The sequence below is a fragment of the Hypanus sabinus genome, chromosome 1 (genome assembly GCF_030144855.1).
Source record: "Hypanus sabinus isolate sHypSab1 chromosome 1, sHypSab1.hap1, whole genome shotgun sequence".
NCBI classification, from domain to species: domain Eukaryota; kingdom Metazoa; phylum Chordata; class Chondrichthyes; order Myliobatiformes; family Dasyatidae; genus Hypanus; species Hypanus sabinus.
The window spans coordinates 7518342-7539343 of record NC_082706.1 but is presented as its reverse complement, the minus strand read 5'-3'; the positions used below and the strand labels follow the sequence as shown (position 1 = coordinate 7539343).

The 21002-nt window shown below is 42.7% G+C and overlaps 1 protein-coding gene across 4 annotated transcripts in view; it reads right to left on the bottom strand.

The window, feature by feature from the left end:
* Positions 1-21002, bottom strand: part of LOC132390980 (calsenilin-like) — a 77601-nt gene that overhangs the window by 10538 nt on the left and 46061 nt on the right. For all 4 annotated transcript variants that reach the window (XM_059963563.1, XM_059963543.1, XM_059963570.1 and 1 more), the window contains exons 3-4: positions 11106-11175; positions 9245-9315 (exon numbers count right to left, since the gene is read on the bottom strand). In XM_059963563.1, coding sequence (XP_059819546.1) covers positions 9245-9315; positions 11106-11175 — 141 coding nt within the window. The remainder of the gene's footprint in view (positions 1-9244; positions 9316-11105; positions 11176-21002) is intronic.

Genomic DNA, 21002 nt, shown 5'->3' with positions numbered 1-21002 from the left:
AGTGACTCATTGGTAATAAACTGCTGGCCCACTAAACACTGGTGCCACCTAATTTTAAAAGTTTATAAAACATGAAAGATTTTCTTTGTTGTAGTGTATTTCATCATAGCCTTCAATTAATAAATAAAATTAAAAGTATGTAATTTTCCAATTTTCATTCTGAATATTCAAAGTATGCATATTACCAAAAAAACAATTAAAGTGCTGCTCAGTTTTCAGGCCACATAAAAGGTTCCTGCTCAGAGAAATGGTTAGTCTGTGCAGCTGTAAAAAAATTAGAAGGAGCATTGCTCCTGTCCTGTCTCCCTCAGTATCCTGGCATGGATCCCATCAGACCCTGATGACTTATCCATTATAATGCTCTTCAAGAGATCCAGAACCTCCTTCTTAATATCAACATCCCCTAGAACATCAACACCTCAAAGAGATGCAGTTGTACAAGATGCTGGTGAGGCTACATTGAGAATATTGTGTTCAGTTTTGGTTATCCTGTTATGGGAAAGATGCTATTAAGCTGAAAAGAATGACGCACACAAAATGCTGGAGGAACTCAGCAGGCCAGGCAGCATCCATGGAAAAGAATGCAGTTGACTTTTCGCGCCGAGACCCTTTGGCAGGATCTTGGTCCGAAATGTTGACTGTATTTTTTTCCATAGATGCTGCCTGGCCTGCTGATTTCTTCCAGCATTTTGAGTGTGTTGCTGGGATTTCCAACATCAGCTGATTTTCTCTTGTTTGTGAGCTGAGAAGAGTGCAGGGGAGATTTACGAAGATGTTGCTGGGACTTGAGGGAGTCAATATGAATTATAGAGAGAGGCTGAGCGGGGGTTGGAACTTTATTTACTGGTATGTAGGAAAATGCCAAGTGATTTTTGTGTATTTAATATTTCAGTAATATTTGAGTAATCTTCTAAATATATTTCTTGATTAATCATTCTTGATTGCTTCAATAATTAATTACATGTTAAATGTAAAAATACACTACAACCTGATATGTTGCGCACCTTGCTTAAGGTAAACACAAAGTCAGACCTGTATTCCTGGACTCCCATGTCTTCCTTTGAATTAGTTTAATGTTTTGAAGTTACAAAACATGAAAATCTTAAGGAGGTGCTTAAAGTTATAAGGCACAAGGTGAATGTTGATGGTCTTTTACCCAGTGTTGGGGGAAATGAAGGTAAAGATTTAATAAGAACCTGAGGGTTAACATATACCATGGGGGCAGCACGGTAGCGTAGTGGTCAGCACAACTCTTTACAGGACAGTTGATCTGGGTTCAATTCCCACCACTGCCTGTGAGGAGTTTGTATGCTCTCCCTGTGACCATGTGGGTTTCCTCTGGGTGCTCAGGGTTCCTCCCACAGTCCAAAGATGCACCGGTTAATTGGTCAAAAGTAAATTGTCCTGTGATTAGACTAGAATTAAATTGGAGAATTGAGAGGTGGTGCAGGAGGGGCCTATTCCGCGCTGTATCTTGAACTAAGATGAATTGGGCTATTGTTACGTACTCGTGACACATGACAGTGGAGCCCTTGTCATGTGACTGGGGTTGAAGCTGTACTGGACTTGAGGTGATGGTCTTGTGATGGTGGAATGACGTCATTTTCCCACCAGTAGAGATCATGTGACGGGTTTTTTTTACAGGTTATAAAAGGTAGACCCCACCCTGTGAGGAGGGGCAGTTCGTGGCTGAATTTGCCAGGTTGACTTCATGCCACTGCGTGTTTGAAGTGATGACGCAGTTTAGCTGAAGGATGACGTTTTTATTTAACGCTAAAGTTTAAAAGGTCATTGCCAGCAGGTTCTTTATGATTCTGTTAGTTCGAAATTAGAGGAGAGTGAAGATTCGAAGTTGGAAGTTAAAGATCGAGGAGAATCGCTTTCTACGGTGAAACGGGGGCGACCTTTGTTTGATCCTTATTTGGAAGGATTTCGTTGACTATCTTCATGTTAATCTCTAGGTTTACCTAGAAAGGATTGAAGGTAGTGGAGAAGGAAAGGTCAGTGCCTTTAAGCCGTTCTGTTTCGTGAATTCTTCGTGGGAAGTTCGACATCGGGGATCGGAGCCAAGCAACGTGAAAGAGAACCTAAATCGTCCTGTAAAGTCTCTCCTTTTAAATGGACTGTGAGCATATCGAACTTTTGGCAATACCACTTTAAAGAACTGTTTCTGGAATATCACTTTACGAACTGTTTGGGCTGCCGCTCAGCAGCTGTTTCCGGTTACAGTAGTGTTTGTTTACTTTTGGGGGTTTGTTTTCTGTGTTTAATAAACGTGTTGTTTGTTATAAGAAACCCTTGCCGAACTCATATATTTATTGTTGCCTGAATACGTAACATAAAATATGGGGGCTCGTCCGGGATCGAATCATTTGAGTTTAAATGCTTGCTAACTTTTAAATCGGTGTTTTGGAAACGGGGATTACTCGGTTCTTTTGTTTGGCTTGTTGTGGTATTCGGCAGCAATGAATATTGATGAGTTTCTGGCTTCGCCAGCTGTGGAGGTGTTGGCGAAGGCGAAAAAAACTGAGGTGTTTGAGCTAGCTAGTAGATTGCGACTTAAAGGTATTTTGCAGACTACTTCTAAGGCTGTAATACAGAGGAAAATCGCGTCACACTATGTGGATTCGGGTGTTTTTGATGAATCGATTTTAGAGTCGTTTCCAATAAGTAATCTGGAGATGCAGTTGCAAATCAAACAAATGAAATTGGAGAGGTGTAAATTGGAGGCAGAACAAAAGCAGAGAGAATTTGCATATGCAATGGAGGAATTAAGGACTGGAAATCAGTCTTCTGGTTCTAAAAAAACGTTTGTTGCTAGTCAAGAAATTAAATTGGTCCCTCCATTTAGTGAAACAGAAGTGGAAAGGTATTTTCAACATTTTGAAATTATTGCTCGAATGTCAGAGTGGCCGAAAGATAAATGGTCAGTATTGTTACAGAGTGTAATTAAAGGCAAAGCACAACAAGTTTACACAGCTTTAACAGCTGCGCAAGCACTTGATTATGATATTGTAAAGAGGCATATCTTAAACGCATATGAGTTAGTCCCAGAAGCATATAGGGAAAGATTCAGAAGTTTGAAAAAGTCTGTGGAAAAAACTTATGTGGAATTTGCCTATGATAAAGCTATGTGTTTTGAGAGATGGGTTTCTTCTAAAAATGTAAATGGGGACTATGATACATTGAGAGAGCTGATTTTAATGGAGGAATTTAAAAGAAGCATTCCTGTTGAAGTAAGGACCTACTTAAATGAGAAGGATACTGATAAATTGCAGGACTGTGCTAAATTAGCTGATGAGTATGTTTTGATCCATAAGAATAAATTTCCTCAGGGCCGAATTTTTAAGAGGAAAAATAACACGGAGACTCCAGGTAAATTTGAAATTAAATCGGAGGTTAATGAGAAAGTTGATGAGAAAGGAAAGCCTGTGAAGGAAAGACAGTTTGGTCTTACTTGTAACTATTGTAAGAAGCCTGGCCATGTAATAGCTAACTGTTTCAAATTGAAAAAGAAAGAGAAGGAAGCAGTTCCAGATGCTTGTGTGCAACATACTGAAGCACCTGTAAAGTTACAGGGTTTGATAAACACAAATGAGGCTTTGTTAGAGTCTGACCAAGTTAGAAAGGGATATGATCATTTTGTAACTGAAGGGTTTGTATCCTTGAAGGAAGGATCTACTCTGGTGCCAATAAAAATCCTTAGGGATACTGGTGCTTCTCAATCATTGATGTTAGACAGTGTGTTGAAGTTTGATGAAGAGTCTGATACTGGTGAGGTAAATTACATAAGAGGTGTTGGAAGTGATTTTATGCCTGTACATTTACATAAAGTAAATTTAAAGTCGGGGTTAGTTACTGGATTTGTTAAAGTAGGATTACAGCACAGCTTACCTGTGAAGGGTATTTCTTTATTGTTAGGTAATGACTTGGCAGGTGGACAAGTTTTTCCTGAAGTGCATTTGACAATGGAGTCAGAGGAACCAGAGTTGAATTCTAACACAGATTCTTCCTGTGTTGTGACTAGAGCTATGGCTAAAAACGATTGATGCGCAGAATGAGGTTGTGATTCAGGACTGTTCAACTCAGGATTCGAGTTTTGAGGATGTGTCAGAGACTTTCTTATCTTCGTTGTTTGAACAAGATTCTGGGAGTAAGTCTGACTATAAAGATTTATCTTTGTCTCGGAAGGAGATGATAGCAGAGCAGAATAGAGACTCTGAGATTATAAAATTAAGAGAGCAGGTTTTACTAGATAGTGAAATTGATGAGGTGCCAGTAGGATATTACTTGGAAAAAGGAGTGTTGATGAGGAAGTGGAAATCGCCTACAATTCCTGCAAGTGAGGATTGGAATGTTGTTTACCAGGTAGTTGTTCCAAAAGCTTATCGAAATGAGATTTTGACTTTAGCTCATAGTGTGCCTTTAGGTGGACATCAAGGGGTAAGGAAAACTGTGGACAAGATTTTAAAACATTTTTACTGGCCTGGTCTAAGAAAAGATGTGGCGATGTTTTGTAAAACGTGCCATACTTGTCAAATTGTGGGTAAACCAAATCAGGTTACACCAGTAGCTCCATTACAACCTATCCCAGCATTTGGTGAACCATTTTCTAAAGTTATTGTAGATTGTGTTCGTCCATTAGCAAAGACAAAAACTGGTTATCAGTATTTGTTGACTATCATGTGTACTTCTTCTAGGTTTCCAGAGGCAGTACCACTTAGGAATATAAAAGCTAAGACTGTGACAAAGGCCCTTATAAATTTTTTTACTTATTTTGGATTACCTAAGGAGATACAAACTGATCAAGGCAGTAATTTTATGTCTGGATTGTTTCAACAGATAGTTTATAAATTGGGAGCTAAGCAAATCACTTCGTCTGCATACCATCCAGAATCGCAGGGTGCCTTGGAGAGGTTTCATTCTACCCTCAAGAATATGATTAGGACATTTTGTGTGGAAAATGAAAGTGACTGGAATGAGGGTATAAACTTACTTTTATTTGCAGTAAGGGAATCGGTACAGGAATCTTTAGGTTTTAGTCCATTTGAACTTGTGTTTGGGCATAGAGTTAGAGGACCTTTAGCTTTGTTGAAAGAACAGTGGATTAATAAGGAAGTACACACTAATTTGTTGGACTATGTGTTGAAATTTACGGACAGGTTACATAAAGCTTGTAGCTTAGCTAAGGAAAATTTAAAGTTGGCTCAGGAGAAAATGAAGACTTGGTATGATAAAGACGCTAGGATGAGGATGTTTAAGCCTGGAGATAAAGTGTTGGTTCTTTTCCCAGTGCAGACAAATCCTTTACAAGCTAGATTTCATGTCCTTATGAAATTGTGTCTAAAATCAATGATGTGGATTACGTGGTAAAAACTCCAGATCGTAGAAGGTCAACACAACTTTGCCATATAAATATGTTGAAACCATATTTTGAGAAACAATCTGATACTGTGACTGTTGTGGTTAGTGAGAATGAGTTTGATTTAACCAGGAACATGATAGATGATTCATCTGACTTTCATTCTAAATCCAACATTGTTTCTGTTAGGTTACCAAATTCAACCATTCTGGAAATTATTGATGAAAAATTAGCACATTTACAGTTAGAGCAGAGACAACAGATGAAGGAGTTGATTTTTAAATATAGGGAGTTGTTTCCAGATGTTCCGAGAAGGACTACTATAGCTTCACATGATGTAGATGTTGGGGATGCCAAACCTATTAAACAACATCCATATAGGATGAACATGGAAAAATGTGAACTTGCTGAGAAAGAAATTGAATATATGTTAGAGAATAATATCATTAGGCATTCTAACTCGAATTGGAGTTCGCCATGTGTTATGGTGCCAAAGCCAGATGGTAGTATTAGGTTTTGTACGGATTATAGGAAGGTGAATGCTGTAACGAAAATAGATGCACATCCGATTCCTAGAGTAGATGATTGTGTAGATAAAGTTGGAAAGGCAAAGTTCCTTACAAAGATTGATTTATTGAAAGGGTATTGGTGTGTTCCATTAATGGACAGAGGTAGAGAGATTTCTGCATTTGTAACTCCATCTGGGTTATATGAGTATAATGTTCTTCCATTTGGGATGAAGAATGCCCCAGGTACTTTCCAGAGGATGATTAACTTTGTGATTCAGGGATTGAAAGATACTGATGCTTATATTGATGATTTAGTGACAGGAAATGATACTTGGGAAGCACACATTATTGCGATGGAGAAATTGTTTGAAAGGCTTTCAAAAGCTAACTTAACTATTAATTTAGCTAAGAGTGAATTTGGACATGCCACTGTGACTTACCTTGGTTATGTTGTGGGTCAAGGTAAGGTAGCTCCTGTTCAGGCAAAAGTTCAGGCAATTTTAGAGATTCCCACTCCAACGGGGGAAAAAAACTCTCAGAAGGTTTTTGGGAATGGTAGGATATTATCGGAAATTTTGTAAGAATTTTGCTGATGTTGCCCTTCCATTAACTAACCTTCTGTGGAAGAATGAGAAGTTTGTATGGACGGTGCCTTGTCAAGAAGCATTTGAAAAATTGAAAACAATGATATGTCAACAACCTGTGCTTAAGGCACCTGACTTTGGAAAACCTTTTTCATTGGCTGTGGATGCTAGTGATGAGGCTGCAGGAGCAGTATTAATGCAAAGGAATGAAGGTGATGAGGTTGATCATCCAGTAGCTTACTTTTCTAAGAAATTTAATAAGCATCAAAGAAATTATTCGACAATAGAGAAAGAATTGTTATCTTTTGTTTTAGCTTTGGAATATTTTGAGGTCTATGTTAGTACAACTCAGAAACCACTTATTGTTTACACTGATCATAATCCGTTAGTTTTCCTGAGTAAGATGAAAAACAAAAACAGGAGATTATTAAATTGGAGTTTGATGTTACAAGAGTACAATATTGTGATAACTCATATTAAAGGTAAAGATAATGTGGTTGCTGATTGTCTATCTCGATGTTGAATGTACACTGTAATTTTTTTTTTGAGTGGTTTTTTTTTTAATTGTAACACTCCTAATGTATTGTGAGTTATAAGCTGTTATATGATGGTATTGTATATTGTGTATGTTATAAAATTTATACCTTTGTTTTTCTTGTAAGCAATTGTTAAAAATTTTTGTTCTTGTCAGACCAAAAATGTTTTTTTTTTGGAGGGAGGTGTTACGTACTCGTGACACATGACAGTGGAGCCCTTGTCATGTGACTGGGGTTGAAGCTGTACTGGACTTGAGGTGATGGTCTTGTGTTGGTGGAATGACGTCATTTTCCCACCAGTAGAGATCATGTGACGGGTTTTTTTTTACAGGTTATAAAAGGTAGACCCCACCCTGTGAGGAGGGGCAGTTCGTGGCTGGATTTGCCAGGTTGACTTCATGCCACTGCGTGTTTGAAGTGATGACGCAGTTTAGCTGAAGGATGACGTTTTTATTTAACGCTAAAGTTTAAAAGGTCATTGCCAGCAGGTTCTTTATGATTCTGTTAGTTCGAAATTAGAGGAGAGTGAAGATTCGAAGTTGGAAGTTAAAGATCGAGGAGAATCGCTTTCTACGGTGAAACGGGGGCAACCTTTGTTTGATCCTTATTTGGAAGGATTTCATTGACTATCTTCGTGTTAATCCCTAGGTTTACCTAGAAAGGATTGAAGGTAGTGGAGAAGGAAAGGTCAGTGCCTTTAAGCCGTTCTGTTTCGTGAATTCTTCGTGGGAAGTTCGACGTCGGGGATCGAAGCAAGCGACGTGTAAGAGAACCTAAATCGTCCTGTAAAGTCTCTCCTTTTAAATGGACTGTGAGCATATCGAACTTTTGGCAATACCACTTTAAAGAACTGTTTCTGGAATATCACTTTACGAACTGTTTGGGCTGCCGCTCAGCAGCTGTTTCCGGTTACGGTAGTGTTTGTTTACTTTTGGGGGGTTTGTTTTCTGTGTTTAATAAACGTGTTGTTTGTTATAAGAAACCCTTGCCGAACTCATATATTTATTGTTGCCTGAATACGTAACACTATCTTAGATAGGAATCTCGGCCGGCATGGACCAATTCAGTGCTGGCCATGTGGAGTTTGCACGTCCTCCTTGGAATATACAGGTTTCCCCCAGGTACTACAAGCTTCTCCCACATCCCAAAGACGAGCAGGTTGACAGGTTATTGGCCGCTGAAAATTGCCCCTGGTGTTTTGGTGAAGGATAGATTCTGGGGGTGGGGAGCTGATGGGAAAATGGGGGGAATAAAATGGGATGAATGTCAGATTACTGGTTGTTAGGAGTTTATACAGATGGTGGACACTTTATTAGATACCTCCTGCACCTAATAAAGTGGCCACTGGGTGTGTGTTCATGGTCTTCTGCTGCTGTAGCCCATCCACAACGTGCTTTGTTCAGAGATGCTCTTCTGCACACCGATGTTGTAACACAACACAACACACAAAATGCTGGTGGAACGCAGCAGGTCAGGGAGCATCTGTGGAATTGAATAGGTAGTTGATGTTTTGGACTGACCATTTTTCAAAATGAAGGAAAGGGGAAGATGCCAAAAACTGTTGTAATGTGTGGTTATTTGCGTTACTGTCACCTTCCTGTCAGCTTGAACCAGCCTGGGCGTTCTCCTCTGACCTCTCTCATTATTAACAAGACACTTCTGCTCACAAAACTGCTGCTCACTGGATGTATTTTGTTTTTCACACCATTCTCTGTGAACACTCGAGACTGTTGTGTGTGAAAATCCCAGGAGATCAGCAGTTTCTAAGACATTCCACCCTCCCCTTCGGGCACCAACAATCATTCCAGGATCAAAGTCACTTCGATCACATTTCTTCCCCATTCTGATGTTTGGTCTGAACAACAATTGAACCTCTGGACTGTGTCTGCATGCTTCTATGCATTGAGTTGCGGTCACATGATCAGCTGATTAGATGTTTGCATTAGCGAGCAGGTGTACCTAATAAAGTGGCCACTGTCTGTGTCTCACGATGATTCAAAATATAATATTGCCTGTATTACCCCTGCAGGCCCTGTCTGAGATAAACGATCCAATCACACCCAGAGGGCAGGAATTATTAACCCTCTGATGACTGTTGGGTGCTTCCTACGCGCACAAAACCCTACATCCAGCTGCCACAAGATTTGGCTGCCAAGATCTCCAGAGGCCCCAGTGAACTTCTTTACAAACGTGTTTTAACTTGATCTGTTCCCAACCCTCCATTGCATCAGCCGTTCCCAAGCCGCTCTTCACCTCAAATCGAATCGCTCCGCTCTTGTCTGTGTCGAACGCATTAAACAGAAAATGCGCATACGTTGTAACATCTGGAACAAGAACAGGAAACATTTCAGGAGGATTCTGCACCAGGGACACTAAATTAACTCAGCTCTTGTGGGATTTGTGACTGACGCCTGGAAAGAGGTGCTTGCATGGGAACTGTACTGGGCAGTTTGGAAGAGAGCTGGTGGTAAGGAATGAGAGGACCTGGCAAAGGGAGAAAGGGTAAGCAGTGGAGTTGCTGAGAGGGTTCCGGACCTTGGAACTCGTTGGCAAGAATCTCAAGTTGGAAGGGGTGTGAACGATGTTTTTAATATCACCCATGAGTCAGAATTCAAGGGAACAGTCCATGGTATTCATAGATTGATATACATTTCCTGATTAGATCACAGATACCAAGATTCAGATTTATTTGTTTATCACACATACCTTGAAGGATACAGTAAACTGCATCATTTGCAGAAACCACCTAAGGATGTGCTGGGTGTTGCTGGCTCGTTCCAGTGCCAACACAGCAGCAACAGCAGAACTACATCAACAAAACAACAGGGAAACGTGTGGCTTCACCCTCCCCACCGCCAACACAACCCACCCATTCACACACAGTATGTATTTTGTCACATGTACATCGAAACATACAGGGAGATGCGTCATTTGTGTCAATAACCAACACAGTGCGAGGATGAGCTGGGGGCAGACCGGAAATGCCACCATGCTTCCAGCACCAACATAGCATAACTCACTAACTCATGTGTCTTTGGAATGTGGGAGGAAACCGGAGAGTGGGGGAGAAATCCATGGGGAGAACATAAAATCTCCTTACAGAGGGACATTCTGTAATGATCAATAAACCAATTGTTTGCAATCAAATAACCTTGCCTAGTGTCTCAGCAGTGGGTGTGTCCTCACCCATGCCACCCCAATCCTCCGGCACTCCTCCTCTGCCCCTGTCCCACACCCCTCCCTTGGCGCTCCACCCTCGCCATTCCCAACGTCCTTTGCTCCCGCCAGATTTATAAACTTGCCCTCCGTTCCACATTGACAAATACAGTACTGTGCAATAGTCTTAGACACCCGAGCTACATGTACGTACCTAAGACTTTTGGATATATATATAAGATCAGGAACATATAGACAGGTTTGGAGGAGGATTTGGATATTAGAAGAAACTAGAACTATCATTGCTGCTGTTATATCTGTGGAAGTATTAACCACAGCATATCATTACAGTCTTGATCTTTGACACGTAGAGCAGAATGGTGATGTAGGGGTTAGCACGATGTTATTAAAGTACTGGGATCCATGTTCCATTCCCGCCAGTCTGGAAGAAGTTCACGCGTTCTCCCCGCGGACGTGCGAGTTGCTCTGGTTTCCAAGGCATGCCGGTTAAGGTTTGTAAGTTGTGGGCATGCTGCGTTGACGCTGGAAGTCCGGCAGCTCTTGTGGCCCCCGTACCGCTGTTGCTATCGGCACATAGAGCACATTTCACTGTTTCAGTGTTTCGACGCACGCGCGACGAACAGAGCTAATCTGAAGCAGCACACGCAAGATGCCGGAGGAACTCAGCAGGTCAGGCAGCATCTGAGTAAAGAGTCAACGTTTCAGGCAGAGACCCTTCATTAGAAAGCTAATGTTGAAATCTTTAATCTTTGCAAGTGGCCTCAGTAGTGTCCGCGTGTCTCTATCCCCCATGAATAACTTTGATAAATCAATTCCATTCACAACCCATCCATTATTACAGTGACCAAACACCCTACTAAACATCTGAGAAGCATTGTTAGTTTATGAAATCACAATCTTTCTTATTATATACGAAGGAATTAGTTAAGTCACTTACCTCCCTGTGGGAAGAACTGGGAATAAATTGCTTTAAAAGTTTGTTCATCAACCATGCCACTGGGACACTCCTGCAAACAGAAAAGCCGATGGTCACAGCGTACTGTTCAATGCAATATCATGTTCTACAGAAGTTGCTAATGTAGGGGTGCAATGGTAGCAGAGCAGGTTTCTTATCCTTTCTGTGCCTTGTGGCAGACTGGTCAGCACCCGTGCCGTTCTTTAGCGTTTGTCTGTTTTTTATGAGGCCGAGTTGCCAGCACGGATGGAAAGCGTGCAAGGGTCTGGTCGGAATTGAACCTGGAGCCAATCACATTGAAGTCCGGTGTGGGTGCCACCACACCATTGCCCAGCTAGCGTAGCAGAGGTCAGAGTTCAAAACGGGCACCGTCTGTAAGGACCGCGTGGGTTTCCTCCGGGTGCTCCAGTTTCCTCCCACAGTCCAAAAACGTACTGGTTGGCAGGTTAATTGGTCACTGTAAATTGTCCTGTGCTTAGGCTAGGGTTAAACCGGGGGATTGCTGGGCAGTACGGCTAGTTGGGCTGCAAGGGCAGGTTCTGCCTTTTTCCCAAATAAATAAATAAGGTAAAAGTGAGGGTGTGGTGATTAATAGAACGCTGATGATTCAATCCTGTCTGAGATTTAACACAGGGAAGGACAACGTAAGGAGAATGTGAATGACAGCATAATCACAAGAAATTCTGCAGATGCTGGAAATTCTGAACAACACACACAAAACTCTGGAGGAACTCAGAATATCGGGCAGCATCTGAGGAGGGGAATAAACAGTCGACGTTTCGGGCCGGACCCTTCATCACGAGTGGAAGTGAAAGGGGAAGAAGCCAGAATAAGAAGGGGGAGGAGTACAAGCTGACAGGTGGTGGGTGAGACCAGGAGAGGGGGAAGGTGGGTGGGTGAAGTAAGAGGCTGGGAGGCGATAGGTGGGAGAGCTAAAGGGCTGAACAAGGTGGAGTCTGACAGGAAAGGAGAGTGGACCATGGAGGGAAAGGGATGCGAAGACCTCTCACAACCTCAGCATGATTCAAACCCAATTCAATGTCTCACCCAAAAGAAACAAACAGCCAAACTGTGCACAGCAAGATCCCACAAACACAACTATGATCTTGGCCAGCTTAGAGTCACAAAATAATACAACATGCAAGCAGGCCCCTTGGCCCAACTTGTTCTAGGCTGACCAAGATGCTGAACGAAGCTAGTTCCTCTTGGCCACATTTGGTCTGTTACTTCCTGTACATTCACTCATCCAATGTCTTCGAAATGTTCAAAGTTCAAAGTAAATTTATTATCAAAGTACATATATGTCACCATATACAACTCTGAGATTTGTTTTCTTGTGGGCGTAAACAGTAAGTCTACAGATAATAACCAGTGGAAGACCAGCAACCCTGCCCAGACTTGCACCCTGGAAACTTTCCAAGGCACAACTCCATGGTCCCTCGAGACTAACAGATGCCTATAACCAGTGGAAGACCACACCTACCAGGGTGTTTAACCAGAGCGCAGAAGACATCAAACTGTACAAATACAAAAATAAAATATATACGCAGCAATTATAAATAAATAAGCAAGAAGTATCGAGAACATGAAATGAAGAACCTTGGAGTGGGTCTGTTGGTGGTGGGAGCAGTTCAGTGATGGGGCAAGTGAAATTCAAGAGCCTGATAGCTGAGGGGTGGTAACTGTTCCTGAACCTGGAGGTGTGGGTCCTGAGGCTCCTGTACCTCCTTCCTGACGGCAGCAGTGAGAAGAGAGCATGACCTGGGTGGTGGGTATCCCTGAAGATGGATGTTGCCTTCCTGTAGATGTGCTCAGTGGTGGGGAGGGCTTTACCCACAAGGGACTGAGCCAAAACCACTACCATTTTGTAGGATCTTCCATTCAAGGGCATTGGTTTTTCCATATCAGGCTACGATGCAGTCAATCAATATATTCTCCAGTACACAGTTTATCAAAGTCTTAGATGTCATGCTGTATCTCTGAAAACTATGTATGTGAAGAGCAAGAGGATAAGACGAGAGAGAATAGGACCAATCAAGTGTGACAGTGGAAAATTGTGTATGGAACCGGAGGAGATAGCAGAGGTACTTAATGAATACTTTGCTTCAGTATTCACTACAGAAAAGGATCTTGGGGCGACTTACAGCGGATTGAAAAGCTTGAACATATAGACATTAAGAAAGAGGGTGTGCTGGAGCTTTTGGAAAGCATCAAATTGGGTAAGTCTCCGGAACTGGACGAGATGTACCCAAGACTACTATGAGAGGTGAGGAAGGAGATTGCTGAGCCTCTGGCAATGATCTTTGTATCATCAATGGGGACAGGACAGGTTCCGGAGGATTGGAGGGTTGCGGATGTTGTTCCCTTATTCAAGAAAGGGAGTAGAGATAGCTCAGGAAATTATAGACAATTAGTGGTTGGTAAGCTGATGGAAAAGATCCTGAGAGGCAGGATTTATGAACATTTGGAGAGGTGTAATATGATTAGGAATAGTCAGCATGGCTTTGTCAAAGGTAGGTTGCGCCTTATGTGTAGACAGGTCACATTCTGCATGGAGGTCACCAGTGATGTGCCTCAGGGATCTGTTCTGGGACCCCTACTCTTCGTGATATTTATAAATGACCTGGAGGGATGGGTTAGTAAATTTGCTGATGACACAAAATTTGGAGGTGTTGTGGATAGTGTGGAGGGCTGTTAGAGGTTACAGTGGAACATTGATATGATGCAAAACTGGGCTGAGAACTGGCAGATGGAGTTCAACACAGATAAGTGTTAGGTGGTTCATTTTGGTAGGTCAAATATGATGGCAGAATATAGTATTAATGGTAAGACTCTTGGCAGTGAGGAGGACCAGAGAGATCTTGGGGTCTGAGTCCATAGGACACTCAAAGCTGCTGCGCAGGTTGACTCTGTGGTTAAGAAAGCGTATAGTGCATTGACCTTCATCAATCATGGAATTGAACTTAGGAGCCAAGAGGTAATGTTGCAGCTATATAGGACCCTGGTCAGACCCCACTTTAGAGTACTGTGCTCAGTTCTGGTCACCTCATTACAGGAAGGATGTGGAAACCATAGAAAGGGTGCAGAGGAGATTTACAAGGATGTTGCCTGGATTGGGGAGCATGTCTTATGTGAATAGGGTGAGTGAACTCAGCCTTTTGTCCTTGGAGCAACAGAGGATGAGAGGTGACCTTATAGAGGTGTATAAGATGATGAGAGGCATCGATTGTGTGGATAGTCAGAGGCTTTTTCCCAGGACTGAAATGGCTAGCACAAGAGGGCACAGTTTTAAGGTGCTTGAAATCCGAAGCCTGGACTGACACCTTGCCCTATTGTCCTGTTTATTATTTATTGTAATGCCTGCACTGTTTTAGTGCACTTTATGTAGTCCTGCGTAGGTCTTTAGTCTAGTGTTGCCTTCTCTGTGTTGTTTTTTTTTACGTAATTCAGTCTAGTTTTTGTACTGTGTCATGTAACACCATGGTCCTGAAAAACGTTGTCTCATTTTTACTATGCACTATACCAGCAGTTATGGTCAAAATGACAATAAAAGTTGACTTGACTTGATTTAACTTGGAAGTAGGTACAGAGGAGATGTCAGGGGTAAGTTTTTTACTCAGAGAGTGGTAAGCGTGTGGAATGGGCTGCCAGCAACCATGGTGGAGGCGGATACGATAGGGTCTTTTAAGAGACTCCTGGATAGGTACATGGAGGTTAGAAAAACAGAGGGCTATGGGTAACCCTCGGTAATTTCTAAAGAAAGTACATGTTTGGCACAACAATGTGGGTCGAAGCCTGTATTGCGCTGTAGGTTTTCTATGTTTCTATGTAAACTCCTAAGGAAGTAGAGGTGCTGCCATGCTTTCTTTGTATTGCACTTACACGCTGGGTCCTTGGACTGTCCTGAATTTGCCACTTTCTTTGGCAGTTCGTTCCCTGTAACATCAGCCTCTGCGTGAAGAAGTTGCCCCTTTTAAATCTTTCACCTTTCACCTTAAACCTACGCTTTTATTTTCCCTTCCTGTGTGCGTTCACCTTAGCTATGCCCCCGTGATTTTATAAAGAGATTAACTTTAGTTGTCAAAAGTGTTTCGAAATGTCAAAACATCGATGGGCTGAGTGGCCTGGTGGTGTACGAGCATGTCTCATGGTAATGTTCAGGAAGGTGGAAGAAGTACAGGGCAGTGAAAGGATGAGACATACAGTGAAATGTGTAGTTTTGGATCAACGACCAACACGGTCCATGGATTGTGCTGGGGGCAGCCCGCAAATACCTCCACAGAGCCTGCGCCAACGTAGCATGCCCATAATCTGCTGACCCTAAACTGTACGACTTTGGAATGTGGGAGGAAACTGGAGCGTAGGAGGTCATCTATGCGGCCACAGGGAGAGCGTAAGATACTCCTTACAGTGGCGAGAATTGAACTCCGATAAGTGATCACTGGTATTGTAAAGCTTTTGCACTAACCGCAGAATGCACCTTACCCCTTTGTAAGATTACTCCCCTGCATCCTGCGTTCAAAGGAATTAAAGTCCCAGCCTGCCCACCTCTCCCGACAACTCAGGCCCTCAATCCCTGGTCAGTCTTCTCTGCCCTTTTCCAGCTCCATGAGCTCATGTGTATTTTTGTGACACAGATTGTGGGATAAATGTTCTGTTGCTTTGAGAACAACGTGCAAGTGTTACCCCAGACACACCTGCCTACAGGAAAGATAGCAATAAGAATTAAAATAATACAGGGGAAATTTACAAGGATGTTGCAGTAACTTGAGCACCTGTTATATAAGGAAAGATTGAATAGGTTGGGACTTTATTCCCTGGAGCATTGGAGAATGAGGAGAGATTTGACAGAGGTGTACAAAAAAAAATTGGGTGGTGGTGTGGTGCTATGTCCCTACCAAAGGAGGTGTAAGCTGCTCCCTCCCTCCGCTCACCTGCAGGTCACCCTCGGGCAAGGTGTAGCACCTGCTTAGCCCCCGATCAGGGTCACCTGAAGCCATGGGAGCAGGTGGTGGATGGTCGTACGAGCAGCCAGTGCAAATCACAAGCCCTGGTTATGTGACCACTGACACCAGGCAGACAATCTCTGAAGAGTATTGATAATGGCTGGGGTCACCCGTCTTGTAAAGACACTGCCCACAAGAAGGCGATGACAAATCACTTCTGTAGGAAAATTTGCCAAGGACAATCATGGCCAAGGAAAGACCATGATCACCCACGTTATACAACAGGGCACATAACGAACAAATGATGCAAAATTATGAGGAGTACAGATGGGGTAAATGCAAGCAGACTTCTTCCACTGAGGTTGGATGAGTCTAGAACTAGAGGTCATAGGTTAAGGGTGAAATATTTAAGGGGAACCTGAGGGGGAAATTTCTTCACTCAGAGCGGGTGGTGTGAATGTGGAGCAGGCTGCCAGTGGAACTGGGAGATGCGGTTTGGATTTCAGTGTTTAAGAGAAGTACATGGATTGAGAGGGTGAGGAGGGTGCAGGTTGAAGGGTGAAGACAGAATAAAATTTTGGCACAGACCAGACCAGCTGAACAGACTGTTTGCATGCTGTTGTGCTCTGTGACTCTATGTCACGAGCCCGGAATCCCAGAGTGCCCTCCCCTCTGCATTACCTGAGTTAACTAAATCAAACGCGTAAGATATTTATAGACAGAGAAATGATACCTGCATCATCGGGATGGGTTACTGAAACCACAGTTAACAGCCGTGCCAGAAACATCATTCAAAGATCCCTTCTCAAAGCCAGCTTAATGAATTATATTTTTAGCCACTTTACCATTGCCCATAAAGTCTGTACAGATGTGTTTAATTGTCTTAAATAATGCAGAAATATCAAAATTGCGTGCAGGAGAATTTTAGAGTGGTTTTAAGAGCCGAATTCTTCTTTTAATGCTGCCTTGCTTGGCAATGCAGACTTGGGGAATGGAGGAGGTGAACAGTTCCTCATAATTCAAGTCCAATCTGATCCCTCATTTTCCCCCCTTTTATACACTCAGAGGCCACTCTGTCAGCTGACTCCTGTACCTAATAAAGTAGTCACTAAGTGTGTATTTCTGTCTTCTGCTGCTATAGCCCATCCACTTCAAGGCTCAATGTGTTGTGTATTCAGAGATGCTCTTCTGCACACCACTGTTGTAATGTGAGGTTATTTGAGTTACTAGGGTGGCAGGTGGAGATGCATCTCTAACCAAAGGAGGTGTAAGGTGCTCCTTCTTTCCACTAGCCTGCAGGTCACCCTCGGGCAAGGTGTAGCACCTGCTTAGCCCCCGATCAGGGTCATGTGAAGCCATGGGAGCAGGTGGTGGACGGTCGTACGAGCAGCCGGTGCAGATCACAAGTCCTGGTTATGTGACCACTGACACCAGGCAGACAATCTCTCAAGTGTATTGATAATGGCTGAGGGTCACTCATCTGGTAAAGACACTGCCCAGAGGAAGGCAATGGCAAATCATAGAAAAATTTGCCAATTATAGTTATGAGACCAGGATCGCCTGCGTCGTACAACACGGCAGATAATGATGATGATGAGTCTTTGAGTTACTGTCACCCTTCTGTCAGCTTGAACTGTTCTGACCACTCTCCTCCGACCTCTCTCATTAACAAGTCATTTTCACCCACAGAACTGCTGCTCACTGGATATTTTTTCTGTTTTTCACAGCATTCCCTGTAAAGTGTAGACACTGTTGTGCATGAAAATCCCCGGAGATCAGCAGTTTCTGAGTTACTCAAACCACCCTGTCTGGCACCAACAATCGTTCTACAGTCAATGTCACTTAGATCACATTCCTTCTCCATTCTGATGCTTGGTCTGAACAACTGAACCTCTTGACCATGTCTGCATGCTTTTATGCATCCAGCTGCTGTCAAATGATTGACTGATTAGGTATTTGCATTGATAAGCAGGTATACAGGTGTACCTACTGAAGTTACCACCTTCTGTAACTCCAGATTCCAGGTGGAGACCGTTCATTTTGAGGCTAACTGGGTGAACCTGATAGCACAAATGTGGTAGATAAAGACAGACTATTTTCTAAATGGGGGGTGGGGTATGAATTTAGAAATAGGTGATGCAAAGGGGCTTGGGAGTCCTCACGCAGGATTCAATAGACAACAGACAGTAGGTGCAGGAGTAGGCCATTCGGCCCTTCTAGCCAGCACCGCCATTCACTGTGATCATGGCTGATCATACACAATCAGTACCCCGTTCCTGCCCTCTCCCCATATCCCTTGATCCCACTTGAAGATTCCTTGAAGATTAACCTGCAGGTTGAGCCAGTGGTAAGAAAGGCAAATGCAATGTTAGCATTCATTTTGCTAGGACTAGAATATAAAAGCAAGGATGTATAATGCATTGGTCAGACCACACATGGAGCACTGTGGGCAGATTAGGGTCTCAAATTTCAGAAAGAATGTGTTGGCATTGGAGAGGGTCCAGAGGAGGTTCATGAGAATGAACTCAGGAATGAAAGGGTTAATGTATGAAGAGTGTTTGATGGCTCTGGGACTGTACTCAAGTTTAGAAGGATGAGGTGTGGTGGGGGGGGGATGGTGATCTCATTGAAACCTATCAAATATTGAAAGGTCTAAATAGGGTGGATGTGGAGGATGTTTCCCACAGGGGAGTGTCTAGGACCAAAGTTCAAAAGTTCAAAGTAAATTTATTATCAAGGTACATATATGTCACCGTATACACAACCCTGAGATTCATCTTCCTGTGGGCATACTCAATAAATCTATAGAGTAGTAATCATAACAGAATCAATGAAAGATCGCCCAACTTGGGCGTTCAAGAACAAACTCTGCAAATACAAAAAGGAAATAATAATAAATAAATAAATATCGAGGACATGTGCTGAAGAGTCCTTGGGTAATGGGAACACTTCAATGATGGTGCGTGTGAAGTTGAGTGGTTACCCTTTTGGTTCAGGAGCCTGATGCTTAAGGGGTAGCAACCATTCCTGTACCTGGTGGTGTGAGTCCTGAGGCTCTTGTACCTTCTACCTGATGGCTGCAGTGGGAAGACAGCATGGCCTGGGTGGGGGAGGTCCCTGATGATGGATGTTGCTTTCCCACAACAGCGTTTCTTGTAGATGTGCACAGCGTCAGACATCCATTTAAAACGGGGGGGGGGGGGTATTCCTTTACCTAGATGGTGATGAATTTGTGGAATTCATTGCCATAGATGGCTGTTGAGGCCAGGTCATTGAGTACATTTAAAGGAGAGGTTGCGGGTAAGGATGTCAGAGGTGACAGCCTGTTCGGTGATAATAAACCTAACTCAGACTCTGATTCTGGAGATGTTAAAGTAACGAGCTGGGTAAGGAACACAGACCGAATGCTTGTGCAGTGTGCCGTAATCACAGCAGATCCCTCCAACTCTCACTTCTTGGCAGCAGCTATTTACAGCCAGAATTGGGGGAAATGGAGAAGGGTTTTAACATATCCTAATCGTGACCTTTTCCTGGCAATTTTTTTAAATATAGAAATTCAGGGAACTGAATGCAATGAGGAACAGACACAGAGGAGGAGCAGAATCCAGGGGCAGTTCAGCTACGAACTTATCAAATGGTGGGGCCGTCTTGAGGGGCCAAGTGTTCTATTTATTATCCTGCACTCATGTGTTTTGAGAAATGCATCTGGCACAGCTCTTAATGATGCGTTTAAAATTTAAGCTTTAAGATTCAAGAATGTTTAATGTTATTTCCAGTACAGGAGGACAAAATAATTGTTATTAAGGATCTGATGCACTACAATAAAAACCACAATAAAATAAAGAACACAGCAATAAAAAACACAATAAATATAAATACTTAAAGTAGTTTATATCTTCATCATTATGTACTGTGTTGTTTGGCATAGGTGATCATATGGTCTTCTGACCATGATTGTTCTTGGCAAATTTTTCTACAGAAGTGTTTTTGCCTTCTTCTGGGCAGTGTCTTTACAAGACGGGTGACCCCAGCCATTATCAATACTCTTCAGAGATTGTCTGCCTGGTGTCAGTGGTCACATAACCAGGACTTGTGATCTGCACCGGCTGCTCGTACGACCATCCACCACTTGCTCCCATGGCTTCACGTGACCCTGATCGGGGGCTGAGCAGTTGCTACACCTTGCCCAAGGGTGAGCTGCAGGCTAGTGGAGGGAAGGAGCGCCTTACACCTCCTTTGGTAGAGACGCATCTCCACTCCACCACCCCATAGTGTATACACATATTGTAGACTGATTCTACGTCCATAAAATGGCGTGATGCACAGGAGTGTTTGTACATGAGGTGACTGAAGGAAATGATAAAGTAGTGGTGTTTGGGATGTAGCAATAGCCCTTCTAGGTTAAATATTTGGAGTACATGTTCCAGTGAGATACATGTACAATGATGAACTTGCTTGGAGAAGAATTGCAGATAGCTAGATACAGATAACACGCAATATAACAGGCAAGAAATAGAAAAGTATGGAGGAACAGAGTATAAATTATACTTAAATAATTTTTTTTAAATGATAAAAAGTGTGAAACAAGACCTTTGAACATAATAGTACAGACCCTTTAGCCCACGATGATGTGCCAACCTTTTGACCTACTCTAAGATCAATCTAAGTCTTCCCTTCCGCATAGCCTTTCATTTTTCTATCAGCCGAGGGGTCTATCTGAGAGATTCTTAAATGTTTCTAATGCATCTGCCTCTACTGCAACCCCTGGCAGCACGTTCTGCGTACACACCACACTCTGTGTAAAAAACCTGTCTCTGACATGCCTCCCAATTGACATCCCCCCAATCACCTTAAAATTACGTCCCCCTAGCATTTGACATTTCTTTCCCAGGAAAGTCTCTGGTTGTCCACTTGATCCATGTTTCTTTTCATC